Source organism: Nerophis ophidion, linkage group LG02 (genome assembly GCF_033978795.1).
Source record: "Nerophis ophidion isolate RoL-2023_Sa linkage group LG02, RoL_Noph_v1.0, whole genome shotgun sequence".
NCBI classification, from domain to species: domain Eukaryota; kingdom Metazoa; phylum Chordata; class Actinopteri; order Syngnathiformes; family Syngnathidae; genus Nerophis; species Nerophis ophidion.
Window position 1 is genome coordinate 59,284,730 of NC_084612.1, and position 27,775 is coordinate 59,312,504.

General features: G+C 39.1%; 2 protein-coding genes and 1 long non-coding RNA gene across 5 annotated transcripts in view; 2 read left to right on the plus strand and 1 right to left on the minus strand.

The window, feature by feature from the left end:
• The window catches only part of plxnb1b (plexin b1b), a 191,409-nt gene extending 188,466 nt beyond the window's left edge, over window positions 1-2,943 (plus strand). The window contains exon 39 of the mRNA XM_061887355.1: window positions 1,763-2,943. Within this exon, the coding sequence (XP_061743339.1) occupies window positions 1,763-1,867 (105 nt within the window). The 3' untranslated portion in view covers window positions 1,868-2,943. The remainder of the gene's footprint in view (window positions 1-1,762) is intronic.
• Window positions 2,944-4,938: 1,995 nt separating this feature from the next.
• LOC133543030 (uncharacterized) lies at window positions 4,939-12,116 on the minus strand. Its single transcript, XR_009804283.1, has 3 exons — window positions 11,983-12,116; window positions 5,488-5,637; window positions 4,939-5,399 (listed from the first exon to the last, which is right to left on the minus strand). It is a non-coding gene; the product is annotated as an uncharacterized LOC133543030 (long non-coding RNA).
• si:dkey-19e4.5 (UBA_like_SF and PTH2 domain-containing protein) lies at window positions 8,158-27,623 on the plus strand. 3 transcript variants are annotated; one of them, XM_061887374.1, is made up of 7 exons: window positions 8,158-8,286; window positions 15,472-15,585; window positions 22,569-22,640; window positions 22,745-22,819; window positions 22,918-23,015; window positions 24,123-24,237; window positions 25,550-27,623. In XM_061887374.1, exons 2-7 carry the CDS (start codon window positions 15,478-15,480, stop codon window positions 25,634-25,636), a joined length of 555 nt encoding a protein of 184 aa, XP_061743358.1. In that variant the 5' UTR covers window positions 8,158-8,286; window positions 15,472-15,477; the 3' UTR covers window positions 25,637-27,623. The 3 variants fall into 3 exon arrangements, with proteins under 3 accessions (XP_061743358.1, XP_061743351.1, XP_061743365.1); XM_061887367.1 differs by lacking the exon at window positions 8,158-8,286 and adding an exon at window positions 11,450-11,634; XM_061887381.1 differs by lacking the exon at window positions 8,158-8,286 and adding an exon at window positions 11,485-11,507.
• Window positions 27,624-27,775: the final 152 nt, after the last annotated feature.

Here is a 27,775-nt window from a genome sequence, read left to right on the forward strand (position 1 = left end):
AACAGCCGTACAGATCACACTGAGAGTGGCCGTATAAACAACTTTCATACTGTTACAAATATGCGCCACACTGTGAACCCACACCAAACAAACACATTTCGGGAGAACATCCCCACCGTAACATAACATAAACCTAACAGAACAAATACCTAGAATCCCTTGCAGCACTAACTCTTCCGGGACGCTAGAATATACACCCCCGCCCACCTCAACCTCCCCATGCTCTCTCAGGGAGAGCATGTCCCAAATTCCAGGCTGCTGTTTTGAGGCCTGTTAAAAAAATAATGCACTTTGTGACTTCTATAATAAATATGGCAGTGCCATGTTGGCATTTTTTTCCATAACTCGAGTTGATTTATTTTTGGAAAACCTTGTTACATTGTTTAATGCATCCAGCGGGACATCACAACAAAATTAGGTATAATAGTGTGTTAATTCCACGACTGTATATATCGGTATCGGTTGATATCGGAATCGGTAATTACTGTATTTTTCTAACTATAAGTCACTGTTTTTTTCATAGTTTGGCCGGGGGTGCGACATATACTCCGGAGCGACTTATGTGTGAAATTAATAACACATTACCGTAAAATATCAAATAATAGTATTTATCTAATTCGCGGAAGAGACGAACAAAATGTCAGCAATCGTCACACACACGTCAGCAATCGTCACACACACGTCAACCACTGAGAATTCGGCGGGGGAGGGTCATGGCAGAAGTGCATTGTGGGTCATTGAATGCTAACTGCTATAGGCTATATGCTACTGCCGTAGCTATTAAAATGGGTCATTTCATCGTTGGCGGTAACTTGTAAAAACTGAGAGGGGATGAACAAAAATGGCACCAAATAGAAGATCATGTACTGCAGATTACAAGCTGGACATAGTGAAATATGCATCAGAAAAAGACAAGAGGAAGCGGCGCATGCCTTTGGAGTTGGCAGAGTTGTCAATTAGGAGTGACAGATTGTTTGGTAAATGTATAGCATGTTCTATATGTTATAGTTATTTGAATGACTCTTACCATAATATGTTACGTTAACAAACCAGGCACCTTCTCAGTTGGTTATTTATGCGTCATATAACATACACTTATTCAGCCTGTTGTTCACTATTCTTTATTTATTTTAAATTGCCTTTCAAATGTCTATTCTTGGTGTTGGGTTTTATCAAATAAATTTCCCCCAAAAATGCGACTTATACTCCAGTGCGACTTACATATGTTTTTTTCCTTCTTTATTGTGCATTTTCGGCTGGTGCCACTTATACTCTGGAGCGACTTATAAACCGAAAAATACGGTAAGAGTTGGACAATATCGAAATATCGGATATATATATATATATATATATATATATATATATATATATACATATATATATATATATATACATATATATATAATATAGGCCCTCTCTTTTTCATCATTCGGACTATTCCACTAAAATCAAAAAACTTGTGATTCACATTTTTGCTGCAGATTCCTAAAAAAACTGTCATAGAGATGATCTTTGACTCGCTTTTTGAAAACAGCAGAGCGCTTTTGTACCTCTTACAAACTAAACGGAGTAAAATCAAACGTCTACTGCAGAGGATGTTGGTTCTCCGGAGTCTACAAAATAAGACTAATAGCGAAGGAAGGAGTGCGGACCCCCCCAAAAAATTGAGTTGAACATCCCCGCGTTCCAGTCGTGTTTGTGAAAGGACTACAAATCTCCCTTTTGCCTTGAAGCTGACGATGGGGGGTGGTCTCGCCCACAGATCATCACGGCGCTGGAGGAGGACCCCACCGCCCAGAAGATGCAGCTGGGCTACAGACTCCAGCAGATCGCCGCCGCCGTGGAGAACAAAGTCACCGACTTGTGACAGAGGCCAGTCAAAGTGTGGCACCGGGAGAGTGGGAATTGAGACTTGTGCCCCCCTGCTGGGTGGACCCTCATGCTGCAGAGCACTGAAGATAGACATGACTTTTAGGACCTTTTTTTTTTTTTTACCTTTTTTATTATCTGACTGAAGACTGACCCTGGCCCAGGACTCTGACTATTTGAAATAATACGACTGACATACAGAAGTGCTGCGGCCATCTTCTTTCTTTGGATTAGCTTCTTGCTGCTCTTTATGTGTGTCTGCAAGTGTGTGTGTGTGTGTGTGTGTGTGTGAGTGTGTGAGCGTGTTGCTTGTCAATCATGTCGTGTTCCAGGAGCGGATCGCAGTCGCCGAGCGCCTCCAGAAAACGTCCGGTTTGGAAATCCGCTCACACGCATACTTACCAACCCCCCCGATACTCCAGGGGGACTCCCGGATTTCATTGCCCCTCCCGAAAATTTCCCGGGGAAACCATTCTCCTGAATTTCCACCCGGACAACAATATTGGGGGCGTGCCTTCAAGGCACTGCGTTTAGCTTCCTCTACAGCCTGTTGTCACGTCCGCTTTTCCTCCGTACAACTAGCGTGCCGGAGCAGTCACACAATATATGCGACACACACAAGTGAATGCAATGCATACCTGGTCAACAGCCATACAGGTCACACTGAGGGTGGCCCTATAAACAACTTTAACACTGTTACAAATATGCGCCACACTGTAAACCCACACCAAACAAGAATGACAAACACATTTCGGGAGAACATCCGCACCATAACACAACAGAACAAATGCCCAGAACCCATTGCAGCACTAACTCTTCTGGGACGTTACAATATAGACCCCCACTACCACAAAACCCTGCCCCCTGATTCTCCCGAATTCGGAGGTCTCAAGGTTGGCAAGTATGCTCACACGCCGTTTGTCTGTCCACATTGCCCGTGAGTTCAATTCCCAGATTGCTGCCGCCGCCGCCGCCTACCTCAGTCCGACTGTGCTCGTCGTGAAATGTGTCGCCCTCTCTCCCGACGCGCGTTTCCACCCTCCGCTGCAAGACATTAAAATCACGCTCACTGACCCCAAGGTCTTTTTTTTTCATAGGTGTGCTGATTGATGTTAGTGGTACGAAGTACACACAGATACTTGTTACAGAATTCACCTGCCGGGCGAGTAATGTTCACCTCACCTTTTATCCTATTATGATGATCCTTTTTTTTTTTTTCTACATTCCTGGTTCTCAGCAAGGCACTTTGTCACCTTGCTCTCTCCGACCTACAGTCCTGGTCAAAAGTTTACATACACTTGCAAAGAACATAATGTCATGGCTGTCTTCAGTTTCCAATCATTTCTACAACTCTTATTTTTTTTCTGATAGAGTGATTGAAGCACATACTTGTTGGTCACTAAAAACATTCATGAAGTTTGGTGCTTTTATGAATTTATTATGGGTCTACCGAAAATGTGACCAAATCTGCTGCGTCAAAATTGTTAATATTTGCTTACATGTCCCTTGGCAAATTTTCACTGTAATAAGGTGCTTTTAGTAGCCATCCATAAGCTTCTGGTTGAATTTTAGACCACTCCTCTTGACAAAATCAGTGCAGTTCAGCTAAATGTGTTGGTTTTCTGACACGGACTTGTTTCTTCAGCATTGTCCACACGTTTAAGTCAGGACTTTGGGAAGGCCATTCTAAAACCTTCATTCTAGCCTGATTTAGCCATTCCTTTACCACTTTTGATGTGTGTTTGGGGTCATTGTCTGCGCCCAAGACCCAATCTCCGGGTTGATGATTTTAGGTTGTCCTGAAGAATTTGGAGGTAGTCCTCCTTTTTCAATGTCCCATTTACTCTCTGTAAAGCACCAGTTCCATTGGCAGCAAAACAGGCTCAGAGCGGATTACCACCACCACAGTTGACGGTAGGGATGGCGTTCCTGGGATTGATTAAAGGTCTCACCTTTTCTCCTCCAAAAATATTGCTGGGTATTGTGGCTCAATTATGGTTTCATCTAACACACATTGGAAAAAATAAGACCTTCTGGAGGAAAGTTCTGTGTTCCAACAGGACAATGAGCCCAAACACATGTTAAAAGTGGTAAAGGAATGGCTAAATCAGGCTAGAATGAAGGTTTTAGAATAAGTCCTGACTCAAACGTGTGGACAATGCTGAAGAAACAAGTCCATGTCAGAAAACCAACACATTTAGCTGCATTGCACCAATTTTGTCAAGAGGAGTGGTCAAAAATTCAAGCAGAAGCTTGTGGATGGCTGCCAAAAGCGCCTTATTGCAGTGAATCTTGCCAAGGGACATGTAAGCAAATATCAACATTGCTGTATGTATACTTTTGATCCAGCATTTTCAGTAGACTCAAAATAAAAGAATTCATAAAAGAAGCAAACTTCATGAATGTTTTTTGTGACCAACAAGTATGTGCTCCAATCACTCTATCACAAAAAATAAGCGTTGTACAAATTATTTGAAACTCCAGATAGTAATGACATTATGTTCTTTACAAGTGTATGTAAACTTATGACCACGGCTGTAAGTTCGTTACGTTGGTTTGAGAAAGAAACACCGTCACATTTCCAACATTCTAAATACCTTTTTCGTTACAACAAAATGCCTCTGGGTATGACCGTTGAGTCATCGCCTGAGAAGATATCTGCCGAGGGAGAAGACAAACTGTTAGGCTGTAGAGCAGAGCTCTGCAAGGAGCAGTTTTAAAGATGTTTCTAATTCTACGTGTTAATATTGCTGTACATACTCTTTTCAAGTGTTAACTGTAGTCATTCAACCTGTTAACAAGTGGACTTTCTCACAGATGCTGACGCAATAAAGTATTCTTAGTGTTTTGTTCTCGGTTTTTGTTTCTTTTGAAAAGCAGACTCTTTGTGAGATAAAAAGGAATGGTTTGTTCCAGGAACTAATATTTTTTTCCACCTGAGAAAGAGCAACTACAAAGTTGGCCCACTAATCATTTCAAGTATTGAAATAACACTGCCAGTCATTTCTGCTGTAAAAATTTACAGTTTTTGATTTATTGTAGAATAATTTTTTTGACTGGTAACATTGTTTAGCCCCCCCTTGTCAAAACCTCAAACCTATTCAATTTGTTTGTGCTGCAAACATTTTTTGTCTATTATTGTTATGTACAGGGGGAGTAGACGGCACAGACAACAAGGGAGTCGTATTTAGCTCTGACTTATTTATATATAATCACTACATATATTAATAACAATAATATTAATAAACAAGGGTATGGAATGTGACTAAATCCAAGAGTGTGTATAGTGCGCAACTATGTGTGAATTAACTGTTGTGTGTTACCCGATGTGTTGAGTGGAGGTCAGAAGTCCCGGAGGGGAAAGGCATGCTCGAATGTCCGTGAGACAGGCAGGTAGTCGGGGGGTATGGCGATGCGTCAAAAAGGTCCGTGTCCAGGCAGGAGGTCGAGATCCAAGGGGAAGCCAGAAAACCAGAGGGGGGAAACAGGGGAGACGAGACGCACAGCTCGTCACTTGGAACCAAGGCAGACTGCAGGAAGGACGACAAGGAAGACACGAGACCAATCAGACACAACGGTGGACAACATACAGCGAGAGCAAGGTTGCAGATCGCTTACGGTACTCGAACAGATGACTACGTTCTGGTCCGGGATAGCAGGTTGTGCAGTCTATTGAAGGCAGGATCTCTGATCAACAACAGGTGTGCTGATTGCTGGTGATTGACTAGCTGCCGGCTGCAGCAGGACTGGCGCACTCCTGGAAGTGTGCTGCAAACAATTTTTGTCTAACTATTATAGCTTTTGTGTTAACATTTCATAGTTTTTGTTCATAACGTGTTATTATTCATAACCAGCCCCAGGGGTGTCAAACTTGTTTTCATTGAGCGCCACATCGCAGTAATGGCTGCCTTCAGAGGGCCGTGTTTTTTTAAATTAATGATGCAATAACCTGTGATTAGTCAAAATTCTAATTGATTAAAAAAATATATATATATATTTGACAGCATTGCGTAATCACTTCATATTATTACCCCATTGCCTATGCACTCCATTATTAGATTTTTCATGAACAAACTGTTAGCTTTACTAACACATTTTTGTAATACACTATACAATAATGGAATATTTGGTATGATTAGATAATGTTTGGACGATACGCATTTTTTTCCTATCGAAATAATTATTTGCCTTTGGTAAAAAAAAAAGAAAAAAAAATGAAGTATTTTATTAACACACATTTTCCCCAGGCTTTTGCGGGCCCCATACAACGATGTGGCGGGCCAGATCCGGCCCTTGGGCCTTGAGTTAGACACCAGTGCCCTAGACCGTGTCGAAAATTCACCAAACTTGTGTCATTTGTGCTGCAAAATATTTTGGTCTATATTTTTTTAATGTTAATGTTGTGTAGTTGTTATGTTGCTAACATATTATTATTTGTACTCATCCCTTTAATATAAAAACTATAATAGTTAGATAAAAAATGGGGGAAAATTCAGATGAGACTTTGACGAGGTGAGAGGGGCTGGTTATAAAAAGTAAAAACGTTAACTTGTAAACTATAACAGACAACAAAAATTGCAGCACAATTTTCCCCTCAAATATCCCCCGTTTTGTCCGAAACGTTTGGTTATGAGTGATAAAATTTAAATAGCATAAAACTATAATAGTTAAGTCAGGGTTCGGCGACCCATAATGTTGAAAGAGCCATATTGGACCAAAAATAAAATAAATAAAAAAATCTGCCTGAAAGCCTTATAAGTCTTATTTTGAAGGCAAAACATGACGTAAGTGTCTATATTAGCCTACTATCAAAATAACTATGTCGCAGACTGAAACCAATCTACTTTGACAGAAATGTTGAAATTGTATATGTATTCTACACATTTTTGCAACAACAAAACAGTAAAATAGAGGTTTCTCGCAGGATGAGATAACTCCTGGAAATGACTGGCTTTTAATGGCCAAAGGTATAGATGTGTGTGTCGTAGTCAAAGGAAACGTCGGGCTGTCTTCTTTAAATGGATTTAGAACAATCTTTGCAAACTGGGTAACATTTGCTGTGGTCTAGAACAACATGGCACACAAACAACCATGAGAAATGCAGCCAATATTATATACAGACAATAAGTCATGAGACATGCAAGTAAAAATTAAATACACAGAGTACATAAGTAAAGGAAATTAAATGAGCTCAAATATACCTATTTGAGTAATGCCCTGACCAAATCTGCTTGATAAGCACTCCACACAAGTCAATAACATCAACAAAGCTAACCTTTGTGCATTCATACACAGTATAAAGCATTTGGTGGACAAAATAAGACAAAGGAGTGGCATAAAATACCGTATTTCCTTGAATTGCCGCAGGGCATATGTATTGCGCCTGCCTTGAATTACTGCCAGGTCAAACTCGCTTTGCAAAATAATTAGCGCATGCTTAGTATTACCGCCTGGTCAAACTCGTGACGTCACGAGTGACACTTCCCTTGTCATCCTTTTCAAAATGAAGGAGGCTGATTTAAATACCGGTAATTTGAAATTGCATAAAGGGGAGAAGATTAAGAGCTATTCAGTAGGATTAAAAGTCCAAGCTTACATCACACTCAAATTTTTACGGCATCCCTTTGGTAAGTGCCGGAGTGAGAAGAGGACTTAAAATAATTAGCGCGTGCTTACTTTTACCGCATGCCTTTGGTAAGCGCAGGAATGAGAAGAGGTTTTAAATTAATTAGCGCCCCGGCGGTAATTCAAGGAAATACGGTATGTATTTCTGTGGCAGTGTCAAAAGTACATGTAAACAAACTATGGTAAGTTCATGGGCCGCCAAAATTAGTAGGACCAAACAGCGCTCGCCAAATACTCTCATCAGAGAATCATGTTCAATGTGAACAGTTCTATTACTAACAATTAAGAAGGTTTGTGTTATGTTTATCCTCCTAAAGGAACCTTATTAAAACCAAAATATATGTTTTCCCCCAATCTTTTTCTATTTTCATACATTTTTGAAAAAGCTTCAGGGAGCCACTAGGGCGGCGCTAAAGAGCCGCAGGTTGCTGACCCACGAGTTAGACGAAACAATTGCAGCACAAACGAATGAGTTTAGGGAGATTTTAAGAAAGTACAGCACAAATGGATGGTGTTGTGTGCCCAACTTGTCACGTAATAGTTACTATCATCTTAACGATAAAAGAAAGATTATTGTCTTTTTATGCCTTTTATTCCAGCTCTTTCTTCTTCTTCCACTTCCAGGTGTCCAACACAACATACATGTCCTCATATCCGGTGTGCCCCGCCCTTAACTTCCCCTCACACAGGTTCCGGTGTTGTCATGTGACCTGAGTAACCAACACATGACAGGCAGTGTTGTTTTGATATTTTCAACGATTAAGGGGCCTAACTTCACATAAGGAAGCGAAGGTAAACAAACACTTGTGTCCCTTCGGTGCTATTTTATCACCGTTTGGTCTGTCGAGTAAACAAAATGAGACTTTTTAGAGCCTACCTCGCCAAGATAGCGACTAGCATAAGTGTATTACTGCAAACTCACTATGCCAACCATTGACATCTGATAAGTAGACGCAGCATTAGCTAGTGTGACGCGAGAAATTCGGCCGCCATCTTGAAGTGGTGATGAGGAGCTGGCGAGCAGCCTAAACGGACAGTTGACAGGTAGAAAACAAAGATGCTAAACTGACAGTTGACACGTCAACTGTCAGTTTAGCATCTTTGTTTTCTACCTGTCAACTGTCAGTTTAGCATCTATGTTTTTTACCTGTCAACTGTCAGTTTAGTATCTTTGTTTTCTACCTGTCGACTGTCAGTTTAGCATCTTTGTTTTCTACCTGTCAACTGTCAGTTTAGCATCTTGTTTTTCTTCCTGTCAACTGTCAGTTTAGCATCTTGTTTTCCTACCTGTCGACTGTCAGTTTAGCATCTTTCTTTTCTACCTGTCAACTGTCAGTTTAGCATCTTTCTTTTCTACCTGTCAACTGTCAGTTTAGCATCTTGTTTTTCTACCTGTCAACTGTCAGTTTAGCATCTTTGTTTTCTACCTGTCGACTGTCAGTTTAGCATATTTCATTTCTACCTGTCGACTGTCAGTTTAGCATCTTAGTTTTCTACCTGTCAACTGTCAGTTTAGCATCTTTGTTTTCTACCTGTCAACTGTCAGTTTAGCATCTTTGTTTTCTACCTGTCAACTGTCAGTTTAGCATCTTTCTTTTCTACCTGTCAACTGTCAGTTTGGAATCTTTCTTTTCTACCTGTCAACTGTCAGTTTAGCATCTTTCCTTTCTACCTGTCAACTGTCAGTTTAGCATCTTTCTTTTCTACCTGTCAACTGTCAGTTTAGCATCTTTCTTTTCTACCTGTCAACTGTCAGTTTAGCATCTTTCTTTTCTACATGTCAACTGTCAGTTTAGCATCTTTCTTTTCTACCTGTCGACTGTCAGTTTAGCATCTTTGTTTTCTACATGTCGACTCTCAGTTTAGCATTTTTGTTTTCTACCCATCAACCGCCAGTTTAGCATCTTTGTTTTCCAGCTGTCAACCGTCAGTTTAGCATCTATGTTTTCCAGCTGTCAACCGTAAGTTTAGCATTTTTGTTTACCAGCTGTCAACTGTCAGTTTAGCATCTTTGTTTTCTACCTGTCAACTGGCACTTTAGGCTGCTCACCGGCTCCTCATCACCACTTCAAGATGGCCGCCCAATTTCTCGCCTCACAGCAGCCAATGCTGTGTCTACTTATAAGATGGCTATGTTCTGAGCTGCCAGTCTTTTTACGTGAAGTATTTTTTTTTTAATAAGTAAACATTGTCCATGTATTTTACAAGACGTACTTCTCAGTGTAAACACACTTATTATGTGTTGCGTTTAAAAGTAGTACAAAAATTTTACTATACAATCCATCTATTTTTTTTTTTACTGCTCGTCCCTTCTTTGGGGTTGCGGGGGGTGCTGGAGCCTATCTCAGCTGCATTCGGGCACTTAATCAAAACATAAATAAACAAGTTGTTATTTCTTATTTTTAGTTTTGGTTTTATTTTGAAAAATGAAGGCGTTCCTAAAGTCCGCATTATATAACTTTGATGCATAGGTTTAATCTTTGATGTGATTATTTTTTCAACAACAAAACTGCATCATAAAGCCTTCTTAACTTCAACAGCAGGTTTTATTAATTGTATTATACCAGGGGTCACCAACGCGGTGCCCGCAGGCACCAGGTAGCCCGTAAGGACCAGATGAGTAGCCCGCTGGCCTGTTCTAAAAATAGCTCAAATAGCAGCACTTACCAGTGAGCTTCCTCTATTTTTTCCTTTTTCGACATTTTTCATTCTAAGAGACAAAACTCAAATAGAATTTGAAAAAAATCCAAGAAAATATTTTAAAGACTTGGTCTTCACTTGTTTAAATAAACTCATTTATTTATTTTTTTTACTTTCCTTCTTATAACTTTCAGAAAGACAATTTTAGAGAAAAAATACAACCTTAAAAATAATTGTAGGATTTTTAAAAACATTTACCTTTTTACCTTTTAAAATCCTTCCTCTTCTTTCCTGACAATTTAAATCAATGTTCAAGTATTTTTTTTATTGTAAAGAATAATAAATACATTTTAATTTAATTCTTCACTTTAGCTTCTGTTTTTTCGATGAATATTTGTGAAATATTTCTTCAAACTTATTATGATTAAAAATAAAAAAAAATATTCTGGCAAATCTAGAAAATCTGTAGAATCAAATTTAAATCTTATTTCAAAGTCTTTTGAAGTTCTTTTAAAATTTTTGTTCTGGAAAATCTAGAAGAAATAATGATTTGTCTTTGTTCGAAATATAGCTTGGTCCAATTTGTTATATATTCTAACATAGTGCAGATTGGATTTTAACCTATTTAAAACATGTCATCAAAATTCAAAAATTAATCTTAATCGGCAAAAAATTTCTAATGATGTTCCATAAATTTTTTTTTTTTTTTTCAGAAAGATTCGAATTAGCTAGTTTTTCTCTTAATTTTTTTCGGTTGAATTTTGAATTTTAAAGAGTCGAAATTGAAAATAAACTATTCAAAATGTAAACATTTTTTTCGTGTTTTCTCCTCTTTCAAACCGTTCAATTAACAGTTTTTTTCATCATTCATTCTCCACAAAAAACCTTCTGTAAAAGGAAAAAAAATGTATAACGGAATGACAGACAGAAATACCCATTTATATATATATATATATATATATATATATATGTATGTATATAATATATATATAATGTATATATATATATATAATGTATATATATATATACATATATATATATATATATATATATATATATATATATATATATATATTAAAGGTAAACTGAGCAAATTGGCTACTTCTGGCAATTTATTTAAGTGTGTATCAAACTGGTAGCCCTTCGCATTAATCAGTACCCAAGAAGTAGCTCTTGGTTTCAAAAAGGTTGAACATAGATTTTTTATTTTTTTTTTAAACGACTGAGGTTTTAAAAGACTATAGAGTAGGGTTTCATCTCGGTCCACACTTCATACCAGAAGGTGGCGGTAATGCACACCATAAGGCTGCTTGCCAACCGCCCTTAAACCAGAGAAGAAGAAAAAGAAGGAGTAACACGGCCGACGACAAAAGGCACGAAAGAATTGTTGAATGAAAAATTAGACAAATCTGTCCGTCGTGATTAAAAAAAAACGACAGCATTAGTCAAGAAAGTTCCTCTCAATTAACTGACCTTCCAGCTCACAAGCGTCTGCTTCAGGTAAATCACATTTCAAGAGCTAGGCTAGTGCTAGCGGGCTAATGCTAACGTCACGTTACATACTTGACGCAGTAGGAGAGTTGAATAACACAATAATAATATCTCATGTCTTTCTTGAAATTATGTATTTTTTCAGTCGTATTTTTCCACCAAGAAAACCTTTGATAATGCTGTTCTCACAATGACGCGCTCATCCGCCTTGCTAACCGCTAACAGTTGCGTCATCGTAGTCTTGTTCGTATGAGGATTGTTTGTAAACAACTGATTAAGGATACAAAGAAAAATGTAAGCATTGAAAAATCCAAATTTGTTTTCCTAAAAAAAAAAATATTTAAGTTGCACACTCACTGGGTGTGGTGAAATGTGTTCTCCGCATTTGACCCATCCCCTTATCCACCCCCTGGGAGGTGGGGGTAGCAGTGAGCAGCAGCGGTGGCCGCGCCCGGGAATCATCTTTGGTGATTTAACCCCCAATTCCAACCCTTGATGTTGAGTGCCAAGCGGGGAGGTAATGTGCCCCATTTTTATAGTCTTTGGCTGGGGTATGAACTCAAAACCTGCTCCATGGCCTAGCGGTTAGAGCAGGGGTCACCAACCTTTTTGAAACCAAGAGCTACTTCTTGGGTACTGATTAATGTGAAGGGCTAACAGTTTGATAGACACTTAAATAAATCTCCAGAAATTTGCTCAATTTACCTTTAATAAACAAATGTGTGTATATATATATATAAAAATGGGTATATTCTGTCTGTCATTCCGTCATACATTTTTTTTCCTTTTACGGAAGGTTTTTTGTAGAGAATAAATGAAGAAAAAAACACTTAATTGAACGGTTTAAAAGACGAGAAAACATGAAAAAAATGAACATTTATTTTGCAACATAGTTTATCTTCAATTTCGAGTCCTTAAAATTCAAAATTCAACCCAAAAAAATGAGGAGAAAAACTAGGTAATTTGAATCTTTTTGAAAAAATGTATAAAAGAATTTATGGAACATCATTAGTAATTATTCCTGATTAAGATTAATTTTAGAATTTTGATGACATGTTTCAAATAGGTTAAAATCCAATCTGCACTTTGTTAGAATATAGATGGATAGATAGATAGATAGATAGTACTTTATTGATTCCTTCAAGAGAGTTCCTTCAGGAAAATTAAAATTCCAGCAGCAGTGTACGGAGTTGAGATCAATTTTTTTTTTTTTAAGTAACAAGTAAATAATGGGGGTTTAAATGGAAACAAAATAGAGAAATATTACAATAAGAATACAAATTAAAAAGCGATATAAAAGTAATATAAGAATATAACAAGAGAAAGTAGGCAGTAGTGACCATGTTACGAAAATATAACAAATTGGACCAAGCTATATTTCTAACAAATACAAATCATTATTTCTTCTACATTTTCCAGAACAATATTTTTAAAAGAAATTCAAAATACTTTGAAATAAGATTCAAATTTGATTCTACAGATTTTCTAGATTTGCCAGAATAATTTTTTGGAATTTTAATCATGAGAAGTTTGAAGAAATATTTCACAAATATTCTTCGTCGAAAAACCAGATGCTAAAATGAAAAATTAAATTAAAATGTGTTATTATTCTTGAGAATAAAAAAAAAATACCTGAACATTGATTTAAATTGTTAGGAAAGAAGAGGAAGGAATTTAAAAGGTATATGTGTTTAAAAATCCTAAAAACTAAAAGGTTGTATTTTTTTCTCTAAAATTGTCTTTCTGGAAGTTATAAGAAGCAAAGTAAAAAAAAAAAATGAATCTATTTAAACAAGTGAAGACCAAGTCTTTAAAATATTTTCTTGGATTTTTAAATTCTATTTGAGTTTTGTCTCTCTTAGAATTGAAAATGTCGATCAAAGGAAGACCAGCTTGCTAGTAAATAAATCAAATTTAAAAAAAGAGGCAGCTCACTGGTAAGTGTTGCTATTTGAGCTATTTTCAGAACAGGCCAGCGGGCGACTCATTTGGCACCGTGTTGGTGACCCCTGGGTTAGAGTGTCCGCCCTGAGATCGCTGGGTTGTGAGTTCAAAGCCTGGCCAAGTCATACCAGAGACTATAAAAATGGGACCCTTTACTACTATGAATTAATTAACGTGGACCCCGACTTAAACAAGTTGAAGAACTTATCCGAGTGTTACCATTTCTTGGTCAATTGTACGGAATATGTACTGTACTGTGCAATCTACTAATAAAAGTTTCAATCAATCAACCTACGGATCTCAGGGCAGACACTCTAACCACAAGCCACTTTACTGTTCCAGGTCTAAGAATGGTTAGACTAGACTTTTGATCATGAACAAAAAAAGTATTTAAAAAAAACAAAAAAAAAACTTAAAATTCACTTGTAAATTTGAATGCATTCCTCTGTTTTATGTCATTTTATTGTGTCGATGCCAGGGGATAGAATATATAAGCCATGGTACCGGATGGAGGTGTCCAAGCATTTTTCATAGTAGAAGTTTTGTTAAAACAAATATTTCACCTAATTAAGCACAAAATACCATTTACTGTTCTTGAATAACACAACGAAGAAAGCACTACCCATTTCATTATAGAGGTTTTGTTAAATGCAACTATCAAAGTGTTGGATTCATCGCTCAGTCGATATTAAGACTCCAATTCTTTGTGATTAATTATTCAGTGCTTTTTAAGTGGCTGACTGACGTCGACATGAACGGTTGTCAACATGAACGAAGCTCGCCGGTGCATTTGTATGACCTTTGCAAGGAAGTTATATAATCATTCAGTTGGTTTGTTAATCGGTCAAAACAACTCAAAAACGATTTTCAGTTTTTCATTACACTTTTAAGAGCTATCAAAAAGATAAGGAACAACTGATTACATTTTTTAGGCCTGATCTGGATAATTTGTACTATGTTAACTTACGTCCTCTTTGCTTCTCAGTTATTTCCGGTTACGCCTGATAGTATTATTTGTCCATACATTTTCATAAGTACAGCTCAGCATAACATTGTATCCTTAACAATAAAGAATATATGGATCAACCTACATTTATTTAAACGTAATTAAACTTGTAAAAAAATTGACGAACTTGAACAATTTGATAGTGAAAAATAAAATTACCAAAAATAAATAATACATTCAAATTGATCAGCAAAATTAAGTCAGAATCATATTTAAAACACTGTAACCTACAAAACAAAAATGAATCAAAGCATTTGTGCTGATTTATTTCAATCAAAATGAGGAAGTCAGGATTAATGGCTACAATGAGCACGTTTTGCTGGACACAGCTTTTCAAAGCTGATAAACCCTATTCTTTGAGGTCGCTAACGCCCTGCAGAGACAAAGATGGATGACTCATAGAAGGGATCACATTTTTTTTATTGTGCTATAAATAGCTCAAATAGTTATTGGCACATTTGGATGAAACTTTCAGGAAATGCCCGAAATGAGAAAAGGAACGAGTGATTACATTTTGGGGCTAATCTGTATCACCGTCTGGATTCAGGACGTTCTTTTACTATAGGAAGGTCAGGGCGCAGCAGAGGCCAAGGCTCTCCTATTTCACTATGTTATGATCATTTATGGCTTTAGTGGCGGACTCCAGGAATACGAGCAATTGTTAATAGTGTACTTGATAAAAAAATATCTAGTGATTCAGTTTTGTTGTGTTCAAGTAAATATTGTTAAGCGTCTAACAATGTTGGACTGCTGTCATCCCATTGTTTGAAACAATTACACATAAGGACAATCCGATTTACAGCTGCTGTGTCTGTTGGTTCACTTGCATCCTTGCAATTTGTCTGTTTGAAATGTGGCATTGAATTCTGGCTTGTCTTGTTTTTGTTTTTTTGCAGAAGAATATGGAGCCCCCAAAGCAAGCAAATCCAGACTGCGGTTCTCAGGAAGTTAACCCGGTGTTTCTGCAACAACTCAGAGAGCTGGACATTCCAGAAGAGGCAGCTAAACAGGTAGAACAGTGCACTAATGTGCAAGCTTGCTCTTGTAGCTTCCAAGTAGGGCTGTCTTCAATTAAGGATTAAATTGTCAAATCTGATTAATTAGATCAGGCCCATCATTCACCATTCGTCCTATTTGTGGCATGTTTTTTCCCCATGCGAAATAAGGTGTCAGTAATGTCACATGAATATTTCCAAGTTAATTAAAGATACATATTAGACAAATACATGTTTTCATCAAAGTGAACAAAACAAAGATCCCATTTGAGACTTTTTCCAACTCAAAAAAAGGCTAAACCACAGCTTTTAAGGTTGGTTCTGGCGCAGCACCGAGAGGACATCAAACTTGATTAAATTGAGGACGTATAAGTCGTAAACAAGATGCAGGACAAATCACAAAAACTCGAAAGAGCCGCTGCGTTTATTGAGTTTAAGATAAATAAATAAATAAATGGGTTCTACTTGTATAGCGCTTTTCTACCTTCAAGGTAGGGCTGGGCGATATATCGCAGGTTTGTGTCTGTGCGATATAGAAAATGACTATATCGTAATATTCAATTATATGTTCTCACACGTTGCTTTAAGCTGCGTGCATTACATTACTGGCGTGTCTTACTCCTTCTTGTCTGTCCTTCTCACAGAGACGTAAAATAAGCCCGCCTTCTTACATACGTCACATTCTGTCGCTCGTGTAGCGTCACACGCTCTCGCCGAGATCTAACGTTAGCATGGCTAACGTTAGCAGAGGCAGGTCGAGTTGCTTTTAGCTGCGTGCATTACATTACTGCCGTTTGTCACTCCTCCTCGTCTCTCATTCTGACAGATACGGGAAACAAGCCCGCGTTCTTACATACGTTACATACTCTCGCGAATCTAGCGTCATAGCTCTCGCCGATCAGAGAGAGAGAGAGATAGTGCGAAACTTATCACAAATGGAGGAAGAAAAATAAATGCCCAACATAAAGAGCAGGAGGTCCATGATCTGGCGGTGGTTTATCTCCAAGTGGGAAGATATTCAGCAGACAACAGCAATATGCTGTTCAATGTATATACTATGATGATTAACCTGTGTGATGACTGTATTATGTTGATAATATATATTTGCACCATGACTTGATTAACGTGGACCCCGACTTAAACAAGTTGAAAAACTTATCTTATTCGGGTGTTACCATTTAGTGGTCAATTGTAGGGAATATGTACTGTACTGTGCAATCTACTAATAAAAGTTTCAATCAATCAATGCAAAGTATGCAGCAGAAGTGTTACTACAAAAAGGTAGCAACATTATTAATTTGTTCTTTCATTTAAAAATTTACCTGTGAGAATGAAGATTAATGAATACAGTTTTGGTCAATTGACTTAGTTGTGATTTCCCTCTCTGCATGAAAGTTTAAAAGTAGCATATATTAATGCAGTATGAAGAATAATTTTTTAATGTGGACATATAAAATCATCATACTGCTGTCATATCAATCAATCAATGTTTATTTATATAGCCCCAAATCACAAATGTCTCAAAGGACTGCACAAATCATTACGACTACAACATCCTCGGAAGAACCCACAAAAGGGCAAGGAAAACTCACACCCAGTGGGCAGGGAGAATTCACATCCAATGGGACGCCAGTGACAATGCTGACTATGAGAAACCTTGGAGAGGACCTCAGATGTGGGCAACCCCTCCACCCCCTCTAGGGGACCGAAAGCAATGGATGTCGAGCGGGTCTAACATGATACTGTGAAAGTTCAATCCATAGTGGCTCCAACACAGCCGCGAGTGTTCAGTTCAAGCGGATCCAAGACAGCAGCGAGAGTCCCGTCCACAGGAAACCATCTCAAGCGGAGGCGGATCAGCAGCGTAGAGATGTCCCCAACCGATACACAGGCAAGCGGTCCATCCTGGGTCCCGACGAGCGGTCCATCCTGGCTCTCGACTCTGGACAGCCAGTACTTCATCCATGGTCATCGGACCGGACTCCCTCCACAAGGGAGGGGGGGACATAGGAGAAAAAGAAAAGAAGCGGCAGATCAACTGGTCTAAAAAGGAGGTCTATTCAAAGGCTAAAGTATACAGATGAGTTTTAAGGTGAGACTTAAATGCTTCTACTGAGGTAGCATCTCGAACTGTTACCGGGAGGGCATTCCAGAGTACTGGAGCCCGAACAGAAAACGCTCTATAGCCCGCAGACTTTTTTTGGGCTCTAGGAATCACTAATAAGCCGGAGTCTTTTGAACGCAGATTTCTTGCCGGGACATATGGTACAATACAATCGGCAAGATAGGCTGGAGCTAGACCGTGTAGTATTTTATACGTAATTAGTAAAACCATAAAGTCACATCTTAAGTGCACAGGAAGCCAGTGCAGGTTAGCCAGTACAGGCGTAATATGATCAAACTTTCTTGTTTTTGTCAAAAGTCTAGCAGCTGCATTTTGTTACCAACTGTAATCTTTTAATGCTAGACATGGGGAGACCCGAAAATAATACGTTACAGTAATTGAGACGAGACGTAACAAACGCATGGATAGTGATCTCGGCGTCTTTAGTGGACAAAATGGAGCGAATTTTAGCGATATTACGGAGATGAAAGAAGGCCGTTTTAGTCACGCTTTTAATGTGTGACTCAAAGGAGAGAGTTGGGTCGAAGATAATACCCAGATTTTTTTACCGAGTCACCTTGTTTTATTATTTGGTTGTCAAATGTTAAAGTTGTATTATTAAATAGAGGTCGGTGTCTAGCAGGACCGATAATCAGCATTTCCGTTTTTTGGGCGTTAAGTTGCAAAAAATTAGCGGACATCCATTGTTTAATTTCATTAAGACACGCTTCCAACTGACTACAGTCCGGCGTGTTGGTCAGCTTTAGGGGCATGTAGAGTTGGGTGTCATCAGCATAGCAGTGAACGCTAATACCGTATTTGCGTATGACGTCACCCAGCGGCAGCATGTAGATGCTGAAGAGTACAGGGCCAAGGACCAAACCCTGGGGAACTCCACACGTTACCTTAACATAGTCCGAGGGCATACTGTTATGGGAGACGCACTGCACCCTGTCAGTAAGATAAGAGTTAAACCAAGACAGGGCTGAGTCTGACATACCAATTTGTGTTTTGATACGCTCTAATAAAATATTATGACGGTATCGAAAGCAGCGCTAAGATCGAGGAGCAGCAACATAGATGACGCATCAGAATCCATCGTTAGCAATAGATCATTAGTCAATTTTGCGAGGGCTGTCTCAGTAGAGTGATTTGCCCTGAAACCGGATTGAAAGGTTTCACATAGATTGTTAAACGCTAAGTGTTCATTTAGCTGCTCTGCAACAATTTTTTCGAGGATTTTCGAAATAAAGGGAAGCTGAGACACCGGTCCGTAGTTTACCATGAGGTCAGGATCGAGGTTAGGTCTTTTCTTATGCATCAAGTGTTCATTCAAGGCCAAAGCAAAATATCGTAAAATATATCGTATATATAGCGATATGGCCTAAAAATATTGCGATATTAATAAAAGCCAATATCGCCCAGCCCTACTTCAAGGTACTCAAAGCGCTTTGACACTACTTCCACATTTACCCATTCACACACACATTCACACACTGATGGAGGGAGCTGCCATGCAAGGCGCTAACCAGCACCCATCAGGAGCAAGGGTGAAGTGTCTTGCTCAGGACACAATGGACACAACGAGGTTGGTACTCGTGGGGATTGAACCAGGTACCCTCGGGTTGCGCACGGCTACTCTCCCACTGCGCCACGCCGTACCCAGATCAATTCACAAAAAACAAAGGTCATGCGTATCAAGAACATTACACCAATAACAACAGACCATAATCAGAGGAGGTAGTCAGTTTTACATACTTGGGGAGCATAATCGGTGTAGATGGAGGGGCAGATGAAGATGTCAAATCCAGAATAGGGAAAGCAAGAACATCATTCAACATACTAAACAAAATATGGAGAGCAAAAAACATTTATCTCAAAACCAAACTGAAAATCTTTAACTCCAATGTCAAATTCATCCTGCTGTACGGACCAGAAACATGGAAAACCACCAATAGCATACTCACTAAAGTACAGACGTTCATAAACCGTTGCTTCCGTCCGGTCCTAGGAGTCTACTAGCCTGACACCATCACCAATGCCAACCTGTGGGAACTCTCCAAACAGGAACCAGTGGAATTGCAAATCAGGGGAAGGAAGTGGAGCTGGATAGGCCACACACTCAGAAAACCCAATGAATAGACCACCAAACAGACATTAACATGGAACCCACAGGGAAAAGGAAACAGAGGGAGACCAAGAACAACCTGGAGAAGAAGCACGGAATAGGAGATGAGAGCTGAGGGGCTGTCATGGCAACAACTCGACCGAAGGACACAAGACCCAAATGGGTGGAAGGCTTTTGTCAACGGCCAATGTTCCTCAGAGAATACTAAGGCCTAAGTAAATAAGTTACCTTTTTCAAGGGGGGAGCTACAGCTCCGGAGCAAGGTGGTGTGTCCCAGTCATGATCATATTTTTTAGCGGTTCCACAGCCCATCCAGATGACCTTTTATCACTTCTCCAATGTAGAAACATCCTTTCAACATGTAAGACAATATTCTTGTTCGCAGACCAATAGTTTTTATATAATAAGAGATCCGGGAGGTCAAAACATGCCAACTAATTCTAGAGACGTGACCGCTTTCCGAAAGTCTGAAATGACAACTGAAACTAAGATTTATTTCTTACTCTCTAAACGAAAGATACTTAAAGGAGACATGAACACTGCCATAAGCTGGGGGCCCGGCATGTACAAACTGACCTCCCTCCCACTGAGAGGGAGGAATATTTACTAGGACTGGGATATGTCTGTCTACAATCCGCTTGGAAAAAATACTGCAATACCGTAGAGGCGAATTTCCTGTTTTAATGACAATTTCTTCAAATTTGAGTTTTTCTCACTCAATGCAGAAAATCAACAGCAAGATGGCGCAACCAAACTTGATAGTTGATACTATTACCTGGCTGTGGGCGTGTCACTACCATTGCTCTGTTACCAGGGCACAAGTGCCTGTGTTTAAGCAACTAAATTTGCTTTGTAACTTCCAGTTTCTTCCGACCAAAAAATATTTATATTTATAAAACTTTTTTTTTTAATTGATATTCATTACATGTCTATCGCGATACATAACACTTTATTGACCCAGCTTTAATATTTACCCCGGATTTCCACCAAATCCCTACTGCCATTCTGATGCGCATTGTTTGGTTCCACCGTGCAGCGTAGTCGTGCGGATTTTTATGAGATCTTGCACATTTGTGTGTAATCATGTGATAAGGAGTGTTGCAGTAAAGCAAACAGTTAACCGTATCCTTCCAGAACAGCAAAATCAAATGAATGTGGTCCTTCCATTCAAAATGCGGCAATTTGGCCGTCCATCAATGCCCACAGACTGTCTTTGATTACACTAACTTGACATTATCCCTGGCGAGCGTACACATCTCATTTAATTCCCGCTAACCATTTGCCCGGACCCATATCAGCAAGTATTTGACGCAGGACCCCAAATAGCTGTTGATGCCGGTGATTTGATTGTTTGATTTTGAACCTCCAGAATCAGCATTTCCTCATCCATTTGTGTCAATGAGGTTAGATTACGTCTGAAAACCTTTGACAAGTTGACTTCAGCTCCGTCCTCGCACATTAGAATGTTTCAAAGTGTAAATACAATTCGCCTTCGTGAGTTTGCACTTTTCAGTGATAGTCGACATCTTGTCTATGTAGCAGATGGTACCCAGGGTTTCCCACACATTCATTTATTTGTGGCGGCCCGCCACGAAAGAATTACGGCCGCCACAAATAAAAAAAGAATTTAAAAAAAACAATTAATTTAAAAAATATTTTTTTTTTTTTCCGGTTTTTGACTCGATCGACCGCTCATAAAAGCAATGGGACTCTGTCTGTGAATGTAGCTTGTAGTTAAATATTATATAAATATGTACATAAAGTGTTGTAATTATATTCCAACTCCGCGTTCTTCTTGGTCATCGCCGCCGCCCCCCAAACCCCTTGCCGCCCGACCACACCACCGCAAATAGATGCCTGACCTGTGGGAAACACTGGTACCACACAAAAGACATAATCTCTGCTTAAGTTATTTTGAATGATTGTACAATGGAGGAGTTGGGGATTAATATATGTGTACATATTTGGAATTTACTTGTGGATACCGCAAACTAATTTAATTGCATTTTTTTGGAATACTAAAATATTTGCCTGTATTATTTTGAAAATGAATCGGATATTTTATTTTGTGTTTGTGCATTACTTCCCTCTTCGATTTTCTGCTTCGTCTCTGTTATGTTTTTGGACATTACTACTTGCCGTAGTTTTGAAGCGATGCATGATGGGAATCTGGATGTTGTGTGTCAGTGTATTAACGAGCCGGCTGGAATAAACGCACTGAGAAATAACTCCGTGCCTGCCTACTTTATGGGTTATAGATAAACCTATGGATAACAAAGACATATATTATAGGCTCCTTTTCAGGTGAGAGAGGACGCTAAAGGCAGTGCCTTTAAACCACACCCCCAATATTGTTGTCCGAGTGGAAATCGGGAGATTTTCGGGAGGGCCACTGAATTTCTGGAGTCTCCGGGGAAAATCGGGAGGGTTGGCAAGTATGGGTGGCGCTGTTCCGTATCTAGTGGAAATTTGGGGCGATATAAACAATTAGACTGTTCGGTTGAAAGTCCATCCATCCATCCATCCATCCATCCATCCATCCATCCCTTTTGGAGTCACGGGGGGTGCTAGAGCCTATCTCACCTGCATTTGGGCGGAAAGCGGGTACACCCTGGACAAGTCGCCACCTCATCACAGGGCCAACACAAATAGAATAGAATCTCAAGACTATTTGAAGACAGCCCTACTTTCAAGGTTCATTTGCTCTCTTATCAGACATCAATGGTAGCCTGTACTTATATGTTTTGTTTTCTTCATCATTTCCAGGCACTCCTGCATACTCTGAATGTTTCTGCTGAGGAGGCGGCCATGTACTACTTCAACAAACTGGAGAATGAGGTGCCCTTAAGATAGCCTTAGTCTCAACAGGTACACGTTGTCACATAAGACCCTGAGAGTTAGTCCAAAGCCACGTCTCAATTCCGCTTGTGTGTCCTCTGCAGGAGGAGGGTGATGATGACCTGATGTTCAAAATGGTGTTTGTGGTCAACATGGACCTTGCCATGGGTGTAGGAAAGGTATGTTTGCCCTGCTTAGAATTACTGCAGATGTGGTGTTTCGGGAAAAATGACTAAAACAAAAATAGCTCAGAGAGTTGTTGTGACATCCTGCGCAGGTAGCTGCTCAGGTGGGCCATGCCGCTGTGGGATTATACCAGACCCTGCAGGAGAAAAGCAGCTGGAGGGAGATGGCCTGGAAGTGGGACCACAGTGGGTAAGACATCATGTAGCTACTGTACATTCATAATTATGTACTACAATAAATGAAGGGACATTCTGAATCAATAACACAATTGAAGCATTTTGTTATTGTAGTCATTTGCAAAATGGCATCTTTATTTTATGTTTCACCTCTTGTTAATGAGGTATATAACAAGTATTACTGTAAGTATTACACCTTGTAGTAGTGATAGTTTGCCATATGACTTCAGTGCAGTTACATCTGTCTGAACTACATCAGTTTGGTACACGTCAAATTTTTAAGGGAGGTAAATATTACTGGTGTGAATAGTAAACTGAAATAAAATTCTTGAGAGTTAGTATTATTGTTTCCGTAATTGATAAATGCCCTGAAAAAAAATCACGGACAGCTGATAGTGCTCATTTCCTGGAAAAGTGAGTTAGCGTGCTCATTTCCTGGAAAAGTGAGTTAGCGTGCTAATGGCCAGCATAACACAAACTGAACTAATACGCTACCTAGCGGCACTAATCAATAGCTAGTGGTGCTAATTGTTACCCAACAGGTAGTGGTACTAATACAAAGCAAAAGATGACCAATCACAGCTTTGCGGTCCACGTCGCTGCTGACACCAAGCTAGGATTTTTGGGAAGTACACATCAGGGTCTGCAGGTGGGTAAGGGGGAGCAAGATGGGAGAGCGTATTTTAGCCTTTTGTCTTTGCAGTGCAATGTCAATACCTGGAAGTTGCACATGTAGAATGGTGAGTTTGCAGTGATTGTCGCCATCTTGTCTATGCAGCAGAAGGGTAACGACTACCGAATAAAAGGCTTAATCTCCGCCTCAGTTATTTGGAAGGATTGTTCAACAGAGGAGTTGGGGATTACTATATTAGACATATTTGGATTTCCTTTGTGAATACTGCAAACTAATTTAATTGCTTTTGTTTGAAATATTGAAATGTTTCTCTATACCGCTTCCTGCTTTTGTTTGCATTGAGCCACGAGTTATAATTTCTAATATTTGCCATGTAAACTCGAAATATATGCCCAAAAGCCCCTAGAAGACGGTTAGCAAATAGTTCTGGATAGTGTGTGTATGAAATATACTGTGAAAACACACCTTGTTGTTATGTGGATGCAGAGCTAAGAAGATTGTGGTCCAAGGCACCAATGTGTCTCATCTGTTGGAGCTCCAGGCCTTGGCCATGAGCCTCAGTCTGCCCACTTACCTGGTCCAGGATGCTGGTCTTACTCAGGTGAGCAAACATGACATTCTCTTTCTCTCTGTTCAGCATCACTCACATGTACACAAGCATAACTTCTGTCTACCTTTTATGTGGACATTTGTGTCCTGGCCACCTTTTCACTGTTTTACCTGCTTTTTCCTGACATTCTTAACATATGGAATGTATTTTATTTGTTATATGCTAAATGAGTACTGCTATTTTTTCACTATTTATATCCTATTATATTTAAATTACAATGCATATACAAGGGTTGTATGATATACCTGTACTAATAAATTTAAAAAACATGGTGTGCTGTGGTGACATTGCTGGTAATATAATGCAAGGTCCATGTTGTGAGTCAACACACAAACAGAGCACTCACAAGTTATGACAGTGTGTCTACAAAAGAGTTAGAATGGACATATTTTGGCTTAAAAACTAACAATAAAGGTGGAGCTATAAACACTGAAGCAGCACTCTGCATGGCTACTCTAAGCGCCCTTGCTCTGGCAGTCACCCGGCCAGTACAACACAACCACGACGTGGAACACTGTCATCTTGTTGATTGCTCTAAGTTAGAGATGGGCTTCTTGGTGCTGAAACCATGTATGTAAGTTGTTGTTGCAGTAGTTCAGCACTGCATGTCATTCCACATCGCATTAGCATTAAGTGGTGACATCGGTTATACATAATGATAGCAAATAAGACAAATACTTAACTGTAACACATATGACTTACTTATTCAAAAAAAAATGTAAAATGTTTCCAAAAAATAAAATAAATTGCAGTGTAGTGACGCCGCAATATTTGAAGTGCGTTGTGGTGAGAAACAACTAACTAATCTCTTACCATATTTCCTTGAATTGCCGCCGGGGTGCTAATTAATTTAAAACTTCTTCTCACTCCTGCGCTTACCATAGGCATGTGGTAAAAGTAAGCATGCGCTAATTATTTTAAAACCTCTTCGCATTCCGGCACTTACCAAAGGCATGTAGTAAAAATTTGAGTGTGCTGTAAGCATGGACCTTAAATCCTACTAAATAGCTCTTAATCTTCTTCCCTTTATGCTATTTCAAATTACCGGTATTGAAATCAGCCTCCTCCATTTTGAAAATGATGAAAGGGGAAGTGTCACTCGTGACGTCACGAGTTTGACCAGGCGGTAATACTAAGCGTAATTAATACTAATTATTTTGCGAAGCGAGTTTGACCCGGCCGTAATTCAAGGCAGGCGCATACTATATGCCCTTCGGCAATTCAAGGAAATACGGTATTTTGAATTTTGGCCCCCGTCACACAGAATGAATTTTTCAAAACTGTTTTTGTTTTGAATTTCTAGGTGGAGTCTGGCTCCCGTACTGTCCTGGCTGTAATGGGTGAGGAGGAAATGGTAAACAACGTCACCGGGAGTCTGAAGCTGCTGTGATGGCCTCAAGACGAGACCACAAGACGCAAAGGTGTAATGTCTGACAGCAACAAGCAGAGGGCACAATTTCCCAAAGAAAGCAAGAAGCTAGCACGTGTTTAACCTTTAACATGCCAGACAGAAGACAAGTAACCCCACACTAAGTCTTAAAACATGAACATTTCCACCCGATCGTTCTTTTTGAATTAGTGTGTAGCTTGTGTGTGTATTAGTGTAGCTTGTGTGCTGCGCTGTTAGGATTCTGGAAGTATCGGGTCAAGTCTTTCCACTTTGAAAAATGCAATGTTCCCCCGGAGACTCGTCTTCTGGTTTATATACACGCATGTACGACTGTCTTGTCAAATCATTCACGGACCTAAAACAGTCTTATTCAGCTCTTTCATTGAAAAATGTAACATTGCTGCTTGTGCAAAGACATACATTCACGTCATACAATATGCTACTTGGCTGAGCAGCCACGTCCAAATGGTGCACCAGCTGTTTATCTTCACATGCTCGTGCATAGCTGAGCTGCTCTCGTCAACACAAAATTACAACTTCTTGCATGACTGTTGGTTAGCACCTCTGTGTTGCTTTCATTTTTGTTAGCGGTGGCTTTTGCACGCCGCTATTCTTTCTTGGGAACCATCTTACTCCACCTTCACTAACGACCAGTCATATGGTCGCTGCTCTGACTACATGTATGTCTGAGTTAGCGCTGATGCTACATGGGCAATAGTTTACCTTTTTATTGCATGTATTTCACTTTTTTTCTGTGTAAGCCAGCGGTGTCCAAACTTCTCCGTCTGAGAGTCATGTAGAGAACATTCAAAGTATGTCCCCTTTTGTTTATTAAACACGCTAATCTATTGTTAGTAAAAAAAAAAAAAAGGACAAGAAGTTTAATTTACTTAACTAAAAAATGTATTAATGTGACCTTATTCACAATTAAAATGCTTGAATAAACGATTCCGCAGTGTCCAAATAGTATTAAAATACTTTTTCGTAGAGATGTGCAGATCAGTGTTAGTCAATTTTCATAGTAAAGTATGTGATTGTATTGCTAATTAATGCATTTTATTGCTAATCCCATTTTGATGAGACAATTTGTTTAGTCCCCAGGCTGACAAGCAGCGAGTAATGTCTCCATACACAGTGTGGAGCCGCTCCTCCAGGCTAATCACCTCCATTAAGGCAGATAAACTGCATTTATTAGTCTTTACAGTATCATATTACACACAATGGACAACAATGAGGAGTTAGTTTAAATGTTGAGTTGATATTGTTGAACTGTCAGATTCATCATAGATCATTTAAAAATTAAGTTTACCGATTTTACTTACGGATGATCAGAACCGGATCTCACAGCATGAAACCCTGATCAAAGCATCTCCACTTTTTAGGCCCTGTAATTATTTTTGTTTAGAGTGAAGTCAAATATAAGGCATGATAATTGACCATGATGCATTTTTGTTATACTATTGCAATGTTGATTACGTAATTGAAAGCTATTATAATTGCAGATGACAGGTTTCTATTTTTATAGAAAGTAATTTGCAGTGTTATTTAAAAATATCAATGAATAGCTGATATAAATACTATAGACATACTGTTTTTGCACATTTCTGTTTAATACTTTAGTCTATGTCTAGTTGTCCCCCATAAAGTAACGAAACACTTCCCTTTTCATCCATAGAAACTATGCTGCGGCAACAAATAGGCTCCAGGCCAGACTTTGGACACCACTGCTGTAAATATTGATTTAAACGAAGACACACCTTTGAGTACAGATGTGTCAACATGTATACGTTCCTTTCCTGTGTTGTAATGATCCTGACAGTGTAGTGATGTTTGCATAGTTACTAAACATATTGTCTTGTCTTGCTATGTGTGAACTGATGGGCTTACTAAATGTACCTTTTTGCAGATGAAACTCATGCATGTATCACATGTGTACTAACTACTCGACAGAAAGACAGCACAGGAAAATTATACAGCCTAAAGATGATCTTGTGTATTCTGACTTTACTATGAACCAGTACATAGAGGACGAATGGTAGAACAATAACATTAAATCCATAAAAGAAGACCAATCACGTTTTCACCAACAAGAAAACAAATTAATCAATGTTTACTTGTATAGCCCTAAATCACTAGTGT